This window comes from Staurois parvus, unplaced genomic scaffold (assembly GCF_062004578.1).
Source record: "Staurois parvus isolate SC_StPar_1 unplaced genomic scaffold, SC_StPar_1.0 ptg000423l, whole genome shotgun sequence".
Lineage (NCBI taxonomy): Eukaryota > Metazoa > Chordata > Amphibia > Anura > Ranidae > Staurois > Staurois parvus.
Window position 1 is genome coordinate 4,187,647 of NW_028318219.1, and position 17,163 is coordinate 4,204,809.

At 41.8% G+C, this 17,163-nt stretch overlaps 1 protein-coding gene and 1 long non-coding RNA gene across 3 annotated transcripts in view; one reads left to right on the top strand and one right to left on the bottom strand.

Moving 5' to 3' along the window:
* The window catches only part of LOC149454583 (uncharacterized), a 50,686-nt gene that overhangs the window by 24,711 nt on the left and 8,812 nt on the right, over positions 1-17,163 (top strand). The window lies entirely within an intron of this gene.
* Positions 1-17,163, bottom strand: part of ERF (ETS2 repressor factor) — a 169,305-nt gene that overhangs the window by 3,304 nt on the left and 148,838 nt on the right. For both annotated transcript variants that reach the window (XM_089687361.1, XM_089687362.1), the window contains 2 exons: positions 6,993-7,227; positions 1,950-2,065 (listed from right to left, as the gene is read on the bottom strand). In XM_089687361.1, coding sequence (XP_089543487.1) covers positions 1,950-2,065; positions 6,993-7,227 — 351 coding nt within the window. The remainder of the gene's footprint in view (positions 1-1,949; positions 2,066-6,992; positions 7,228-17,163) is intronic.

A 17,163-nucleotide genomic window follows, 5' to 3' on the forward strand; every position in this document is an offset into this window, starting at 1 on the left:
CTAGCATGTGAGAATATGTGACCTTGTTAAACAAAAAACAGCTTAAAATTTGAATTGGGATAACTGGGTAGGCAAATTCTCATTTATAAATCCTGGCCCGAATCTTGCTGCTCATCTGATCTACCTTTCGATAAACCCAGAACTTCAGGCATGCATATTCAATCCGCACTACCCAACAGACTTGCCCACTTCAAAACTTAAAACAGTAAAAACCATTTCTTGCAGTCAAAGCTTATATGCCAAGTTCACCTTTTGGGAAAAAAATAATAAATGCACATTTTTTTTCCCCAGCAGGAGCTTGCAAAACATTGCACCTCTGATCAGTGTATCGCAGGTGTAATGTCAGGCTCCTGCAGACAAGCCCTGCAGCTTTCAGCCCAAACCTCTGTACAGGTGTCAGTTTGAAAGCTGCAGGGCTTGTCAATGAACAATGAGGGCATCCATCTGCGCACTTGCAGTTCATTGTGCACAAGCCATCTGCCACAGCGGAAGAAGGGACTTGTAGTTCTCTTATTCACAGATTCTATTATTCACAGATGTGAATGAATGACACAATGAAGCGAATGGAGCTCCACATAGCTGTGCTGTTTCTGAAATGTAACAGCGGGTGCAGGGGGAGAATCCCCCACCCACTGTCACAGAGAGAACATGTGCTGGAGCACCCTATATATGGATGTAACGTGGTCCAAAAGATGTAGTTATCCTTTAAATGACAGAAACGTTCCACAAGAAAGACTTATCACAACACTTGGACACACGTATGAACAGGTGCCATACACTGAAAGCATATCAGATGTTAAACATTATTAAGATGTACAATATAGTGCAGCAAAATCTACTCGGTTTACAGTTTTAAAAGCTTGTCATCAGCTTTTTATTGAAAAAAAATTATTGCACTGAAAAGCAATCTGCCACCTATGGTTTTCCTTGCTGCAGAAAAGCACCTTTGCTATGTGGAAGCAGAGGTAACTATGCAGAGGTCCGACAACCCCCTACAGAGTCAAACAGAGCTCTCCAATCAGTATAACCTATAACCCCGGCTAATTAGAATGCTCTAGGCCCTACTCAGCAGGAAGTGCTTTTGACCTCTGCTTTTACATAGAGAGCAAGGCAAAGGAACTTCTCTACAGCATACTCCCAGGGGACAGGCTTTTCTACTAGGTTGTGGCTACTTTGTAAAGAAAAACTACAAACTGTAAGCCCGGGTTCACACTAAAGCGGTGCAGTAAATCCCATGTGATTTGCACAGGAACCGCACCGCATTCCTGTACAAATCACATGCGATTTGTATGCAGTGTGATTAGAGCCGTATATTTTGTATGGCTGTATTCACACCGCACCAAAAACGGGCAGGACCCTTTTTTGGTCCGCACTAGAATTGGATCGCGTAGGTATTCACACCTATGCGATCCGATTGTGCACATCGCACCGCGTTTTGCGGACCGGTGTCGGAGTGTTAACATACACACCCGCATCGGTTCGTATGAACGGGGTGTGATTGTGATGCGGTGAGGAATTCGCACTGAAAACGCTGCGAATTCTGCACCGCATCACTGTGATCCAGGGCTTAGATTTTATTTTTCTTAATGCACCTGCAACAAATATAAAACTGTGCGTGTATTTTTTTTCTTTTAACGACTTTACCGGAGTGATGCCTGCAGCTGCAAGCATCATCCAGGTACCTTTTTTTTTTTTTTTTTTTCATAGCCAGTGGTCCGCTCTCTTCTAAAAGCAATTGGAGCGGATAACTAGCCTTTTGATTGCTTGTACAAGCAGGAGGGGGCTTGTCCGCCCTCTCCAACCTCCCGTGGCTCTCTCTGGATCTCCCGTCCCACAGGGAGTCCCTGAGCGACTAGCCAGCACATCTGATTCAGAACGCTGTTACTACTAAGCCCAGCTTGATATTTAGGTTTACCTCCCCATACCCATATTGTTCTGAGGGTACTTACCTGCCATACCCATATCTATGAAAGGGTAGTTGACCAACACCAGTTTGTTGAAATTAAATTTGTAGGTGAATCGTTTGCCTTTGGTTTTGTGAAGTATCCTTTTGTTGTAGTAATACCTGAAAAAGTAAAAAAAAAAAAACTATTTAATGGATTCCTTTGCATTCATAAAAAGATAACCCAACTTTGTACCTTTCTGACAAAAACATGTTTTATGGCATGGTAAAAAAAAAATTAAATTAAAACACTGTTTTTTCTTTTTTTAAATGTAGATTATCTTGTTTCCTAAGCAATCCTTGAATTACCCACCCAACCCAGTGGCAAATATTCAACTTTTTATGGTTACCACATGGGAGGAGCCAATCCAGCTGGGAATTGCTGCATATGTCGCAGACAGCTGTAGACAGATACTACACCAGCAACAAGTAAAATCAGCATATTTCCAACTAGGATCAGAAACATTAAAAACACTATAAGAGTTATAACGGAAAAAAACTGGTAACAAAAAGTTTATTACTACATAAACCTGTCTATCATAGTTCTACATTCCAGAAAAGCAGGCGTTGCTCTTCAAAGTGGATCTGCCACCCTTTCCGAATATTAATCCAGAATAAGGTGTGTTCTACCTTGTTCAGGGCAGGGTTTAGGCCTGAAATCTTAGCTTCCTAGCAAAACAGAAATGAGCATCAGATGGGGTGCAGGAAAAGGCTTTCCTGCACAAGGCAGGTGATAGAAAGCACTTGGTGAAGCTAAAAGGACTGTCTAAGCGCAATGCTGGCCATAGACGGATATTTTTTTTTCTTTTTTGATCAGTCACCCAAGTGATCAAAAAAGAAGAAAAAAAAAAAAAAAACCCCACACACAATTCCCCCATCCATACATTGGAAGTAGATAAGGGAATCCTCCCCACTGCACTACTGCATTTTTACAAGAGGGCAGCACAGTGGCTAAATGGTTAGCACTTCCGCCTGGCAGTACTAGGGTTGTTGGTTCGAATCCCAACCATGGCACCACCTGCCTGGAGTTTGCATGTTCTCCCTGTGACTGCGTGGGTTACCTCCCACACTACAAAGACATGCTGGTAGGTTAATTGGCTCCTGTATGTAAATTGTCCCTAGTATGTGTATGTATGAATGTGTGTTAGGGATCTTAGATTGTACGCCCCTTGAGGGTTAGGGACTGATGTGAATGAAATATATATATATATATATATATATATATATATGTATATGTATGTATGTAAAGTGCTGCGTAAATTGACGGCACTATATAAGTACCTGAAATAAATAATAAATAAGAGGGACTACCCCACTTTCAGAGTACAATGATCAGTGCTGCAGCTGATTGGCTACATGAGTGGAAATTTTCCAACATTCCTGCTTGAGTTGGATCAAAATTCAACAGCTAAAGCAATGGGTTTCCCCACCCACACAATTGATGAATGAGACATTGTACGCCAACAGCAGGGACTCTCCGCTGTCAAAATACACTGACCAGTGGCTGTACTGAACAAGAATTTCAACCCAGTCTGTTTGACAGAAGTCTATCAGGATTAGATCCACTTTTGTTGAGTGGGACAGGCCACACATGGATTGACATTCAGCTGGTCCTTCCCGAGCTGGTCAAATTTAATCTAGGACTATCTTAAGGGCTCGTTCACACTTGACTGTTTTATCAACGCTTGCCGAACGCCCCTATAGTGTTTGTCAAACGTTGGTCTGGAGTTTGCGGAGCGTTTTATAAACGCTCGGCAAACGCTACATGCGCGGTTTAGCGGCGGTTGCTAGGCGTTTGTTAAAAACGCCCCACAAACGCCTATAATGAAGTTTAAATGGTGTTACCGCTCCGCAAACGCTGGCCGGGCGTTTGCAGAGCGGCACCATAGACTAGAATGGGAGGCTTCAACGCCTTTTGACTCGACCAGAGGCGTCTGTTTTGCCACGTCGCTGACGCTCCCGTTAGAACAGCACCATGTGCTGCAATGTGCAGAATTGTCCGAGGCGTTTGGGAAGCGGTAAAAACGCTTCCCAAACGCCTCTCTGCCGCCTGCACACAACGCTAGTGTGAACGTAGCCTAAGACTAGATGGCAAGTTTCTTTTACCATAAAAAAAAAAAAACATACAAAAGAAAAAACAGATCCTAAAAGGACTCCAAGTCTCAGCCGACTCCTAGTTAGGTTTGTAGAATCAAAGCAGCTAAAGGCTACCGCTTGCCCAATTCATGGAAAATATTTCCAGGTGCTTGGAGGAAAAAACAAAAACAGGAAAGCATTAATAAACAGCTTTTGTACCTTCCATTGGTTTCATCTTTCTGGGGAATAACTGCTAGTATAATTTTCAGTTACCGGAAAAAAAAAAAAAAAAAGTTCCCTTCTTGCTTACGTTTCCAGCCCTGTTATCTTACATGGGTATATTTATTTGGCTGTAACCCAGTAATTACCCCCCTTTGCTAAACAACTTGTCTTTTCCAAATACCCAGGTGTGCTGGAGACAGGAGGACCTTATAATTAGACAGCGGGCTCCCGCCTCCCCCGTTCCTCCCACCACAGGTATGAGAAGTAAATAGAGAGACTCAAGACTTGTGTCCTGTGGCCTGTAACCCCTTGTACTCCTGAAATCTGTCACACACGCTTCCTTAGAGAAAGCCTGCCATGAAAGGAGTAAGTTGAAGGCCTCCGATGACCTTCTCGTGCAGTTGCCTAGCTCTCATGTGAATTCTCGGTATTTTCCAAGTCACTGACTGGGAACAAGTAAAGACAGAACTCCTGATCCATATTTGTTTTGACTCATTAACTTGTAGGGTATTGAAGCCAAAGGATCAGCATGACAGCTAGATTTTTAGCTGAAAATCAGCAATGGCAACCTATAACAATAAAAAAAAACTGACGTTAGAGTTAAATATAGATTGACCTTTATGGAAAGAATTGGACTCCATGTACACAAGCGGTTTTTCTGCTCCTAGAAGCTAAATAGTTATCCTATGTGTCCATGCACACTATTTTAGGCTAGTAGCGTTTTCACTCTTCAGCGTTTAGGAGTAGAAAAACCCCCCAAAAAACTGAATGTTCTTATACACTACTAAATGCTCCCAAATGCTACCAACACGCTCCTAACAGCTTTTTTTTCTAGCTCCCCCTCCGCTTCCCTACATGTACTGTAAAAACACTAATAAAAAGTTGATGCTCCTAGAACCCTTCTACAAGCTGGCACAAAAACCGCTACTATCAGCGTTTTTCATACAATTATCTTTCTCTAGCGGTTTTTTCGCTTATAAAAAACGCTAGTGTGCATGGAGCCTAAAAGCACGTTTGCTAAAATTTTTTTTATTTCCGCAAAACTAAGTGTTCATTAGCATCTTCACAGCCAAATGAAACTACAAATCAGTCTGCTGCAGTGGTAGACGGTACTTGTAGTTTGTTCACGCACAAGAAACTGAATAAATGACGCAGTTGTGTGGGTGGTGCCCCATACAGTCACGCTGTTTTCAAAAAGTGATAGCAGTGTGGGGAGAAGAACCCCCGCCAGCTGTCATGGAGGAAGGAGGGGTTCAAATTTCGAGTCTAGACCTACTAGCCGGTCACAAAACTTGCTCTCCACCAGTTGCCCCACCCAACCTTGCCCAGGTCCGCCCCCAACCCCACCCCCGGCACATCCAAAACCCCTCCCCTGGCACGCCCCAACCACGCCCCCTTAAAGCTTATGAAATTACAGTTCATACAGTACAGTTCAATTACAGTTCGCCACAGAGGAATTTCTCCTCGTATTTGGCGAGCGTCTTTTTCAAGCCCTGCTTTAGGCCTCCACTTCCTATACAGTTTTGGCAAAACTTTTGCAAATCCTTAGGAATCTTGTTTTTAATTTTTATAAATGGATCTGAAACAAAATCTGATCCTCACCCAAGGCTTAAAGCACCTTAAAATGACAAAAAAAAAAGTTGTTCCATGTTGGAACAATGTATATATTCTGGCTCCTTCCTTTACACTCGGCAATTAAGTTGCTTTCAACCACCAGTACTTCCAGGTTTCAAGTGATCAAATTTAACTGGATTAAAAACGCATTTTCCCATTGAAACAAAGTCCAGTCATTTGGTCGCTGAAAACTAGGATACAATTTTGGCTGAAAGGCTACAAAATTGCTACCATAAAGGTTTGCAAACAAGAAAGTTTGCTAGCACGCTCTGTCAATATGACACCAACGGTTAGAAAATTGAACAAAATGTTTTTTAAAACTGAAATTTTCAAACAAAATTCTACTAGGGTATGGCCAGCTTAGTTGTAAAAATACACTAGTAGACTTTCACTGGATCATTTGTTTGGAAAGTTTGTTCGATTTTCTAAACATTAATGGTGTCAAACCGACATTCATTTTCCACTGGAAAGACACAAAAGTTAGAGGCAAGATGGAAAATGTTAACTCAAACTTCGAACAACAAAATTTTCATTCAGGAAAGTCCATTCACTCCAAAATTGAATGTTGGAGAAACAAAATTATTACTTTCAAATAACATCTCATTGAATGTGCTGAAGTGAATTTTCGTACAAATATTTGTTTGAAAATCTACTAGCTGATTAACTGTAGTAAGGATCCCAGAGGAATGATCTCCACAACCAGGATTATTCCCCTTCCCCGACACTGAAGACACTATGCAGGCATAGTGTCGGGGAAGGGAGTAATCCTGGTTGTGGAGATCATTCCTCTGGGATCCATGCCATGCGTTAATGGCAAATATACATAAAATGAACAAATTCCAAAACTGAACTTGTTTCATCTCACTGGAGTGCATTCCCCTTATGTTCCAAAGAAGCCATTAACAATGAGTCTATGGCAGCATCAAAAACCCCTAGAGGATTCTTCTAATACAAGGAGATTGAATACAAGAAGTTCAACGCTGAGCAATGCCCTGGTGGTCACCTGAACTGGAAGAGAAGTGAAATCTTCCCAATGGAGCCAAAGTGACGATTAAATAAAAAAGGATCTAACCTCCCAATATAAACAAGTTCTGATGGAAACCGTTTATTAAAAACCGTAGTGAGCCTTTAGCCTCACCTGAGTGCCCTGCTCAACTTGTCATAGTTCATCTGTGGCTTGCATTTTCGTACTCCCCATAACCGTGCCACTTCATCAGGGTCCTTAATGACAAACTCCCCATAATCTCCTTGCCAGGCAATGACATCATGATACTCTTCTTTTCTCAGGAGCTCTAGAATGAAGTGCCAGAGCTGGATCTGTCTGGAACCTGGGCTGGACTCTGGCTTATAGGCCCAGTCAGGAAAGGCAAACCCTGTAAAGACAATAAAAAAAAAAAAAGAATTATACATAAGAAATTTCAAATGTATTTTTAAAGTGCAACTCCATTCTGACAATAAACCTCTTTAGGTGACATATGCACATGGTGAGGAGTTTTAACAACCTTCATTACAGATTTCCAAATCTTAAAAAATTAAATGATTCCAGCGGATATCTACAATTTAATCACAAAGCAGAATATGACCTTACTAGAGAAGTCATGTCCAGAACACCCCATGGTTTCTAAATGGTTAGCACTTCCGCCTGGCAGTATTAGTGTCGTTGGTTCAAATCCCAGCCATGGCACCTCCTGCCTGGAGTTTGCATGCTCTCCCTGTGCCTGCGTGGGTTTCCTCTGGGTACTCCGGTTTTCTCCCACACTCCAAAGACATGCTGGTAGGTTAATTGGCTCCTGTCTAAATTGGCCCTAGTATGTGTATGTATGAATGTGAGTTAGGGACCTTAGATTGTACGCCCTTGAGGGTTAGGGACTGATGTGAATGTACAATATATATATGTAAAAGCGCTGCGTAAATTGACAGCACTATATAAGTACCTGTAATAAATAAATATGGCACTGCATTTTTAGAACAGCATATCCATAAAGAAATGGAAAGGTAACTTTTAATAAAAATTATAATTTAGCTTGTGTGGCTTTAATTTACTATATTATTTTTTCAGATGCCGAATAAAAGATGACTTAGGCAGGGCTGACACAATTTCTTGTGATTTTATTTCATAAAATGCTGTGTGTTGTCAGCCCACAGCAGGAAATTGGGAGCCAAGTGCAAAAACATTCAGAAACAAAACCTGAAAAAAATAAAAAATTTTTTACCAAAGATGTACTATACGTTTTATTTTTTGCATTGACACATACTTTAAAAGGCCAAGTCCAACCAAAAGTGATATTTGGATTTAGATGAACGCCCAGTAGGCTGAACGATCCATAGCCTTCTTGTACATTTTTGGCATTCCAGCAGGAAGGATTTTCCAGCCAGAGCTCAGCATCTGCCCTTCTGCTCTGTCTATGACAAAGCCAAGCATGGGATTATGCCACAGACACTGATGACACCTATATTTTGCAACAGCCCACAATTCTGTAGAGCTCACATAATTACAGCAAGAAAAGAAACTTTGAGGAGGCAAGTTGGTCCAACCCTAGAATACATACCAGAATAGGAAACCTCTGATTCCATGTATAAAAGCCTCAAAATAGCCAGCCTTACTAAAATCAGAGCTCCAAACTGTCCCTTTTTTGGCTTTATACCTTTTTCCCTCTACAACTGTCTATTTTAGGCCTGATGTGTACTGTAGATCTGCATATATAAAAACACTATTTAAAGGAAAAGTTCACCTTTGGGAACATGTTACAGTTCCACCCGATTTTAGGGTGGAACATGTAACATGCTCCTAATGCTGCAGCCACTGCCTGATACCCCCCTCCCAGCCCACACGGCTGTGTCATTCTTTCACAGAGTTCTGTGAATGAATGAACTACAAGTACCAATATCCTTTGAGGATAGTTCTCAAGGACCTTCCACAGCGCTGTGGAGCGAATCATATTCTCGCCGGACAGCCCTGAGCACACAAAGCCTGACTCTCAAAATGCAGACATATACACACACACACACACACACACACACACACACACACACACACATACATATATAGATAGAGGCGTACCTCGGTTTACGAATTTAATGCATTCTGCGGGACTTTTCGCATTGCGAAAAATTCGTAAACCAAAAACGCAGTTTTCCATAGGAATTGAAAGCCAATTAATCCGTTCAGATGTCAGAAGAAAAAAAAAAAAAAGTCTTCTGTTCAAAACTCTTTATAAAAACTGCACTTTAAAGGCATAAATACTGTACAGGGTCATAATTAAAAATGAATTCGTAAATGCATTGAAAACCAATTAATCCGTTCTGGAGGTCAAAAAAAAAGTCAAAAAAAGTTTCTGTTTAAAACGCTTTATAAAGTGCTCTTTAAAGGCATAGAACTGTACAGGGACATGATTAAAAAAAATAATTTGTAAATGCATTGAAGACCAATTAATCTGTTCGTATTGCGGAAAAACAGTCGTAAACCGAGGCATTTCAATGGATTCGTAAAACTGAGGCGTTCGCAAACAGAGGTACGCCAGTGTGATATATATTTATTGTGTACGGTTTATACTACCTTTTTTTTTTTTTTTTTTTTTTTTAAGAGAGGTTCCCCCCCATAGTGTTTTTAAACACTATAATAAATGAAGGTTGGTATGCACAAACACATGTGGATACCTTCCTCTAGAAATGTGGAGAAATCTGGCAGCTATGAGCACCTACTCTGAAGAGGTGATGGTACAACCTTTCTAGGGTTGCATGCGCAGACGTTTCTGTTCCGGCAATTCAGCCCTGTTCAGGTAGGACATGTGGAGCCCCCAGTGGCCAGACATATTAGGACCCCCAGGTCCTAATATCAGCAGTTCATCCATATCTATACAACAAGAGCACCTTCAGCAGAGCATTTTTTCATAGGGTTTAGTAAAGAATGCTCCGGGGTTATGCGGCTAGTTTAGACACAAACAGTGCTTAGTGGTGTTCATCTCCAAAGGCATTTGCTGTGAACTGCTGACTGGGTGGCGGAGAATAAAGGCAGGATTTCCCGTACAGGACGGGTCTCGGCCTGTCTTGTTGCCATGTGAAGATACTTGAAACATGCGAGACGGTGCGGTGTGGAGCAGACTGCCAGCCTACTGCTTCGCTCCATCCTAAACACACACTAAATAGCTCCCAACTGAGGTCACATCATCCCACACAAAGGCCCTTTTCTTATAAGGGCAGGGAAAGCAGCCGTCTCTGGCGCATTCCTTCCAGGAGTACAGAATTAGGAGGAGGGGGTGAGGGGCAGCCTGTCCCATCCCCTCCTCCCGCAGGAGACAGACAGCATCCTTCCAGGCACGTAAAGGTCCTTCTTTACCGCTGGTACCAAAGCCCCGAGTCATGGAGTATTGTAAGGGGGTCGGGTTTGTGGAATTCTCTCAAGTACCTTGCCGTCTTTCAACAATGCAAGTGCCAGATCTACCGCGCTAGCATTTGTTTGCAGGTTGAGGAGGCATTGTCCGCTATTGCGTTCTTTAAACTAAAATAAATACCACCGAGTGCACATTTCTTATTAAAGATCTGGAGTCGTGACTATGTACTTTAAATGTCAACATGGCCCATGCGGGGATAAACTAACAAGAGCAATCAACTCCATCACCCAACACACCCAGCGGCATATACACCCCTTCCCTTTGCTCCCATGATGCTCTTTTCAACCACCAGGAGCACAGAAACACCCAGTACTTCCAGAAATTGAGAATCATGTGACAGCGGTCACGCCTGGTCAATGGTCCAGCACTAGGCGGACTTGTTTCTGTAGAGTCATAGCTGCCTGTCCACAGTGCGAGATCACTCTAGGCAAACTGAAGCATCCTGGCACATCTGATGACTGCTGTCCTGATGAGATCTGAAGCATCTTCCAGTTGCGACCCTGCCCCTAATTTATACTGTGGATCTGTGCAACATTTTGCTCCTCTACCAGAAGAGTCACCTGCACATGGAGACAAGCCATGGCAAGTCGGTCTTGAAGAAAAGTTTAGCTGGATTTCCTCTTTGGTGAAAATTTGGTAAAATTTGCTCTTCCATTGGCACCAATGCATGTCACTGAAAATCCCAGGAGGGAGCAAATATTGGGGAAACTTCAACAAGGGCAAAAATGATTTTATTCATTTTCTGTGTTTGTCCCCTACTTCCTGTTTGGATTTGAATACAAAAGTGCTTTAGGGCTCAGGTACACTGCAGCTCCTAAGCGTTCATTTTTTTTAACAGCCCCTGAACTCTCCCTGATGTTTTCCTATGTGTCCATGTACACACAGTCATTTACAGTCAGCTGAGTTTACAGTCTTTTTTTGAACGAACCTAACTTGCGTTCAGGAGATTTTACCAGCGTTTCAAACACCAAATGCTTGTAAACGCAGTTAACCACGTTTACAAGCGTTTGCATTTAGAAGCGTTTTTTAACTGTTCCGTGTCCAGATGCTGTCCAGAGCCTTTTTTTCATCATCAGAAATGCATGCAAAGTATTATCCATGTATTCTAATGGACCCGGTACACCAGCACAGTCAGTTCAAGGTTTAGCGTGAAGGAAAAAATGGTTGAATGTGCCGCATTATGTTCATGATGGGATCCATAGTGAATACAACCAGAAAAGACAGGTCATCTCTACAAAGCCATTCACAACACTGACCCTAACTACCTCACCAACCTGATTCCCAGGTACCACCCTACCCGTACCCTTCGCTCTTCACAGGACCTCCTTCTATCTTGCTCCCTGGTCTCCTCCTCCCATGCATGTCTGCAAGACTTCTCCAGGTCCTCCCCCATCCTCTGGAACTCACAACCCCAATCCATCAGACTGTCACCTTCCCTACTCACCTTCAGGCGCTCCCTGAAAACCCACCTCTTCAGGGAAGCCTACCCCACCCTCACCTAACAGCCATTCTCCCTCATTCCTCCTACCACTCCATCCCCCACAGCCACTTCCTCCTGTACCACTACCCCCTCCCTCCTAGATTGTAAGCTCGAAAGAGTAGGGCCCTCTTACCCCTCGTGTGCTGTTTGTAGTTGCTGTACTGTTTCATGTATTGTCCTCCCCCCCCCCCCTCTATTGTACAGCGCTGAGCAAACCCTTTGGCGCTATATAAACTCGATGTAATAATAAATAATAATAATAATCTCAACACATACTGCTCTCTCTGCTTCTGCTCTCTCTATTCCTCTCAAAATGTCTGAAATAGTTACTTTTTTACTGTTTTTCAGTGCATTCTGGGCATTTGGGAAGGTCTCCTGAGGTTATCTTTTAAAAACGCTTCTAAAAACAAACGAGCATAAATGCAGTATGCAAATGTGGCTAAACTGACGTTTTTTAATTCAAGTTTTCCCAGCAGTCAGTTTCCATCATTCAGAAGAGTTTTCCAAACGCCCCGTGTACATGAGCCCTTAGGTTCCAGACCCCTGATGCTCCAAAAAAATAACTGAACCCATGTACCTGCACCAATGGCTTCCTCTATTTATATCGGATAGCCAGTATACATAACACAAAAGTAAGTGCAGATACACTTCAAGAGAAGTTGCAGACAATTCTTTAGTAAATATCCCTTGCAAATAACGTATCTGGGCCTTGCTTTGTTTCTTTAAAAGCGTTGCTTGGCACAGAAGTATGGGAGTTGCAATTACCGTCTTGCCTGCCAAACCCTGCCCCAACCAACTGAGTGTGATATGGTGAAACGTCTAATTTAACACTTCCACATTTACTGGCACTAGCAATACAATGACCAAGACCTTGCAGTCAAACTTAGGCTACACCAGTCAATTCCAATGCTGAAACAAAATGCTGGATGCCCTACTGCATTCACCGGCCAAATGAACTGAACCAAAACTGGTTCCACTCCAATTACTGGCCTGTAACTACTCCAGAAGCCCCTTAGCTTCCCACTGAGAACTTAGGTAAACTTTAAGTAGTAACAATCTGTTTCAACAACTTAAAAAAAAATAAAAAGTTGACACTATTATCTACAAACCTTTTAGTTTACTTAAAAAGTGTATGTGTAGCCAGAAATCCTGAAACCTATATTGGGGTTTTTACTGCTATGTGAGGATCTGTTAAGAAATTTCTCCTCACTTACTGTCCCACTACTAATGCTTTTGCTAGACAGGGAGTAAAAAGGAATCTCCAACAGCAAAAACCACAAAAAAAAAAATTCAGTTGAATTGGGAAAGTCTAGAGTGACTCATCTTTTTTATTGCTTCCATGGCCTAGTTGCAGATTCATATGGGGGCAAGCACTTGGATTCTCGGTTCAAACCCCAAGACACTATCTACATGGAGAATGCATGTTCTCCCTGGGCTTGCATGGGTTTCTTCTGGGTTCCAGTTTTCGTTTTAACGTGCTGGAGGGTTAATTGGCTCCTGTCTATTTGGCCCTAGTATGCATTTGTGTGTAAATATAGGCATTTGTGATGGGGACCTTCGATTGTAAGCACCTGAATGGTATTAATATATAGCATGCAAAAGCACTACATACTTTCTCTTTATGCCCAAGGCATTTATATTGTACAGACTGGGATTTAGTCTGGAACCCCCCTTAAAGGAAAGAGGAGTAGTGCATAAAAATAGCAGTAGAGGTTAAATGGAGCCTGGCCCTCATATTTAACACAAACCCTGATTAAAAGGACATGGAGCAGAAGTCTCATACAAGTTTGTACAAGTATTTGAAGGATAATGAAGTTCCTCAGAGCGGCAGCCGTCTCCACTCCCTCATCCTTCCTGTTCTCTGGTTTACTGGGTGAGATGGATCTATTGACCCACAGGAAGGCTGTGCAGCATTAAAAAGAGAAACAGCCACACACTCCAAGACTTTGCAAATCTGCTTCTTAGAGGAAAAAGCCTAAAAGCCTTCCTGACTCAACTGCTTTACCCTCCCTATTCTGCCATGCAGATCAATTGCTATTCATGTAGGCCCGATGACCAACTTCCAAAGTGGATCAAACCTTCCCCCACCCCCATGGTTATGTTGTTCAAACATTTCTAGAAAATAGTTTGTCAGACCATCCTTTCTTGTCATCACTGAGTCAACTAATTTGGGTACATTGCATTCAAAATGGAATCCCAGACATAATTGATAGGTTTCTTTAACCTCCTCGGCGGTATGATTCTTTCTGATTTTTTGTGCTGAAAGCGGTACCATTTTTTTGCATGGAAATATGTAGTTTATTGTAGGCTGTAATTTTTAGGAATAACTCACTGAAATCTGTCCGAACAAGAGTCTAGTAAACATCCCGGGTATGATAAAACTTGAAACACGAAATCATAAATTATAATTTAATAAATAATCATAAAAAATAATAATATAATAATAATAAATTGAATTCAGTAATATAATCAAACCAAAAACACTGAAATTTGAAATTCAGAGGCAAATTCGCACATCACTGAGCAAAGTCGCAAAATCGTTTTCAGTGTCTGATGACGAATTTCCCCCACGAATCATTATCACTCAATTCTGCAAGTGGTTCTGATTTACTAATCGCTGTTCTCTAGCCGGTCTAAAACCGCTTTTGACGTAAAGGGATGCTTTTTGGACGCCATGGACTTTTCTACGTTTTCAGGCAGAAAGAACAGTCAAAATGCAGGCAGGGCACAGGACAAAGCAGTAGGGACAAAATGTATGTGAAATGCATTGAAACAGCAATGACAACAAAAATGACATTTTTTAAAAATTTCAAATTTGCCGCCGGTACCGGCGCCCGTAATCACAGGGACCGGAACACGGAAGCTGGATGCCGGCATCGGCCGGAGGAGATGGACGGGGACGCTGTAGGGGACACATCGCGGGAGCGAAGGACAAGGTAAAGTGCTGCAGGGACTCCCTGAGCAACGCCGCATGGTAAGCCCGAGCGTAGCCGGGGGTTACCGCTCTTGGTACTGACATTTTACCCCGAGCTACACTCAGGAATACCGCTAAGGAGGTTAAACAAAAAAAAAAAAAGTGTAAGATTTTTCCTGAATGAATTTGCAATCAGAATTTCATCTATTCAAGAGAAAAACCAAATGAACGTTCCAAAAACAAACTTAAAATTCTACCAGTGTACGGGTAGCTTTATTCTGGTCACAGATTTAGAAGGACCCAAAGATGCAGTGCGGGTGCCGGGGAGCACTGTGGAAGGAAGAGCCAACGTCACATGGTACCATATATCTAGAAATACCAATACTTCACTAGTAGGTGAATGGGGGAGCAGGAGACACAAATGAAAGGCAACAATAATTGTTTTGGTGAACCTACTGCTTTATCTGTAAATGGGCAACAATGAATGAGCTGTTAAAATCTCCAAGAATAAAACTGGTCAATGATTGTTCAGCTTTAGGTCGTTGTCTCCTTACCTCTATGTTCTCCTAGTTGTGGTAAAAGGAATTCTTAAGCCATTATATTCATACTGACAGAAATATTTTACAAATACTAAAACCTAAAAAGACCTTGATTACACCATGTGTTGACACCTTAAGAACGTATAATTTTCTGCAGTCAACTTTACCAAAGCAATTTTTAAGTGCTGAAGAACAAATTGAAGGGACGATTCCTCATAACACAGCAGGGCATTCTATGTAGAGATCACGTGCACGCAGTCACACACCATGGCACGAGGTGTGCAACGACACTCAATGCACAAAGAGCCCTTTTCTTCTCACTAATAATTCCTGTGGACGACGTCTGCTCCCAGTTCAGCTGATGCTGCACAAAAGGGAGCACTTAGCCTATTACCAGTTTTTTTTTCCTGAGCTGTACTACATGCAATAAAATTTTTTTACAAAGGGGGGGGGAGAAGAAGAAGAAAATCATGCAACGGCAAAAGGAGATGAAGTGGAAAATAAACATCTGTGGCCGGAAATTCGAAGTCCACTTGGCGAGCTCAGACCAGAGGAACCACGGTCCAGAACCTCTCCAAGTAAACATTAACGGAACCCTTCGATGCCCCTTTTGCGTAAATGAAAACAGGAAGCCAAAATCTGCAGAATCAGCTCAAAACAACATCATCTGGGCATAAAACCGAGGTGATGGGACAGGATTATCTGAAGAATTTACATAGGTACAAGGATCATCAACCAGGCTTCATGACTCAGCTCAGAGTTTAATGGAAATAAATGGTCAATTAAAAGTTCCAAGTGAAATGGACTTTTGTTTTAGTTGAAGGGAGGCTTTTCAAATCACTCTTTGGATTTTTCTATCTTTTGGGGGCTCAGACATTTAAAAAAAAAAAAGAAACAAAAAAAAAAAAAAACACAAAACCAAAAAATAGAAATTTCACTAAAAGTACCCACTAATTCTCCTCATGTCAGTTCACTCTAATGCCCAGTATACACGATAAGAAATCCATACAAAAAATGTTGTGGAAACACTGATCAAACGATTTTCTCGTCGTTGATGAGCAGGATGTTTTAAACAATATTGTGAACGAAAAAATCTGGTTGAACAACAGTGAAAAATGTTGTTTCACATACGAACGACCAATTTTCTATGCAGTGGTATGACGGTCATACGGAAAAAAAAAATCAATCAAGCGCTATCACGCATGAGTGGAAACAGAAGATGACCCGGATGTTTATGTCCAAGGAATCTTCATAAACACGAACGAAAATCCAAATTTTAAAAGCAGATTGGCCTAATGAGATAAGGAAACCAGAATTCTGCAGATAATATTTTATGTATCGCTATTTATGTATATAGGTAATGTAATAAACTATATTATACTTATTGATGTTAATTGTTGTGTATAACGCTCGTGCAGGTCGGAAGGGCGTGGCTACGCACAATCCATCACTTCCACTTGTACGGAAGACGTCAACACTATGTATTGCCCGAAAAAAATTTTTTAGATTGGTTAATGTTGACCACGATTTTGACCAACGAACGAACACCTCTCAGTCGACGGATGACCGATCAGTCGATTTTCTAATCGTGTATTCCCACCTTAACTCTTTTCTACCCATCTATATCGCTGTCCTATTGTATTCCGACAGCAAGGAGCCTTCTTCGCCATCAAAACACAACGATCAGTGCTGCCGACTATAGTCCTACCTGTGGACCGCCATGTACAAGGTGTGTTAGCACAGGCACTTGTCTATCAAGCGTTCATATAACAGAGTGACAACACTGGAGGAGAGCAAGTGTCTTGCTAATAACAGAAACTGTCTGAACAAGGTTCTTCATTGCAGATTGTGTTGAAATGACATTAAACGCATTAAACATCATATGTGATTTTAGTGATGAAGTTTAGGTCAAATTTAAAGTACCCATTCATTAAAATCTCAAACTGAGCAGCCATAACATGACCATCTACCTAATATGTCCCTCT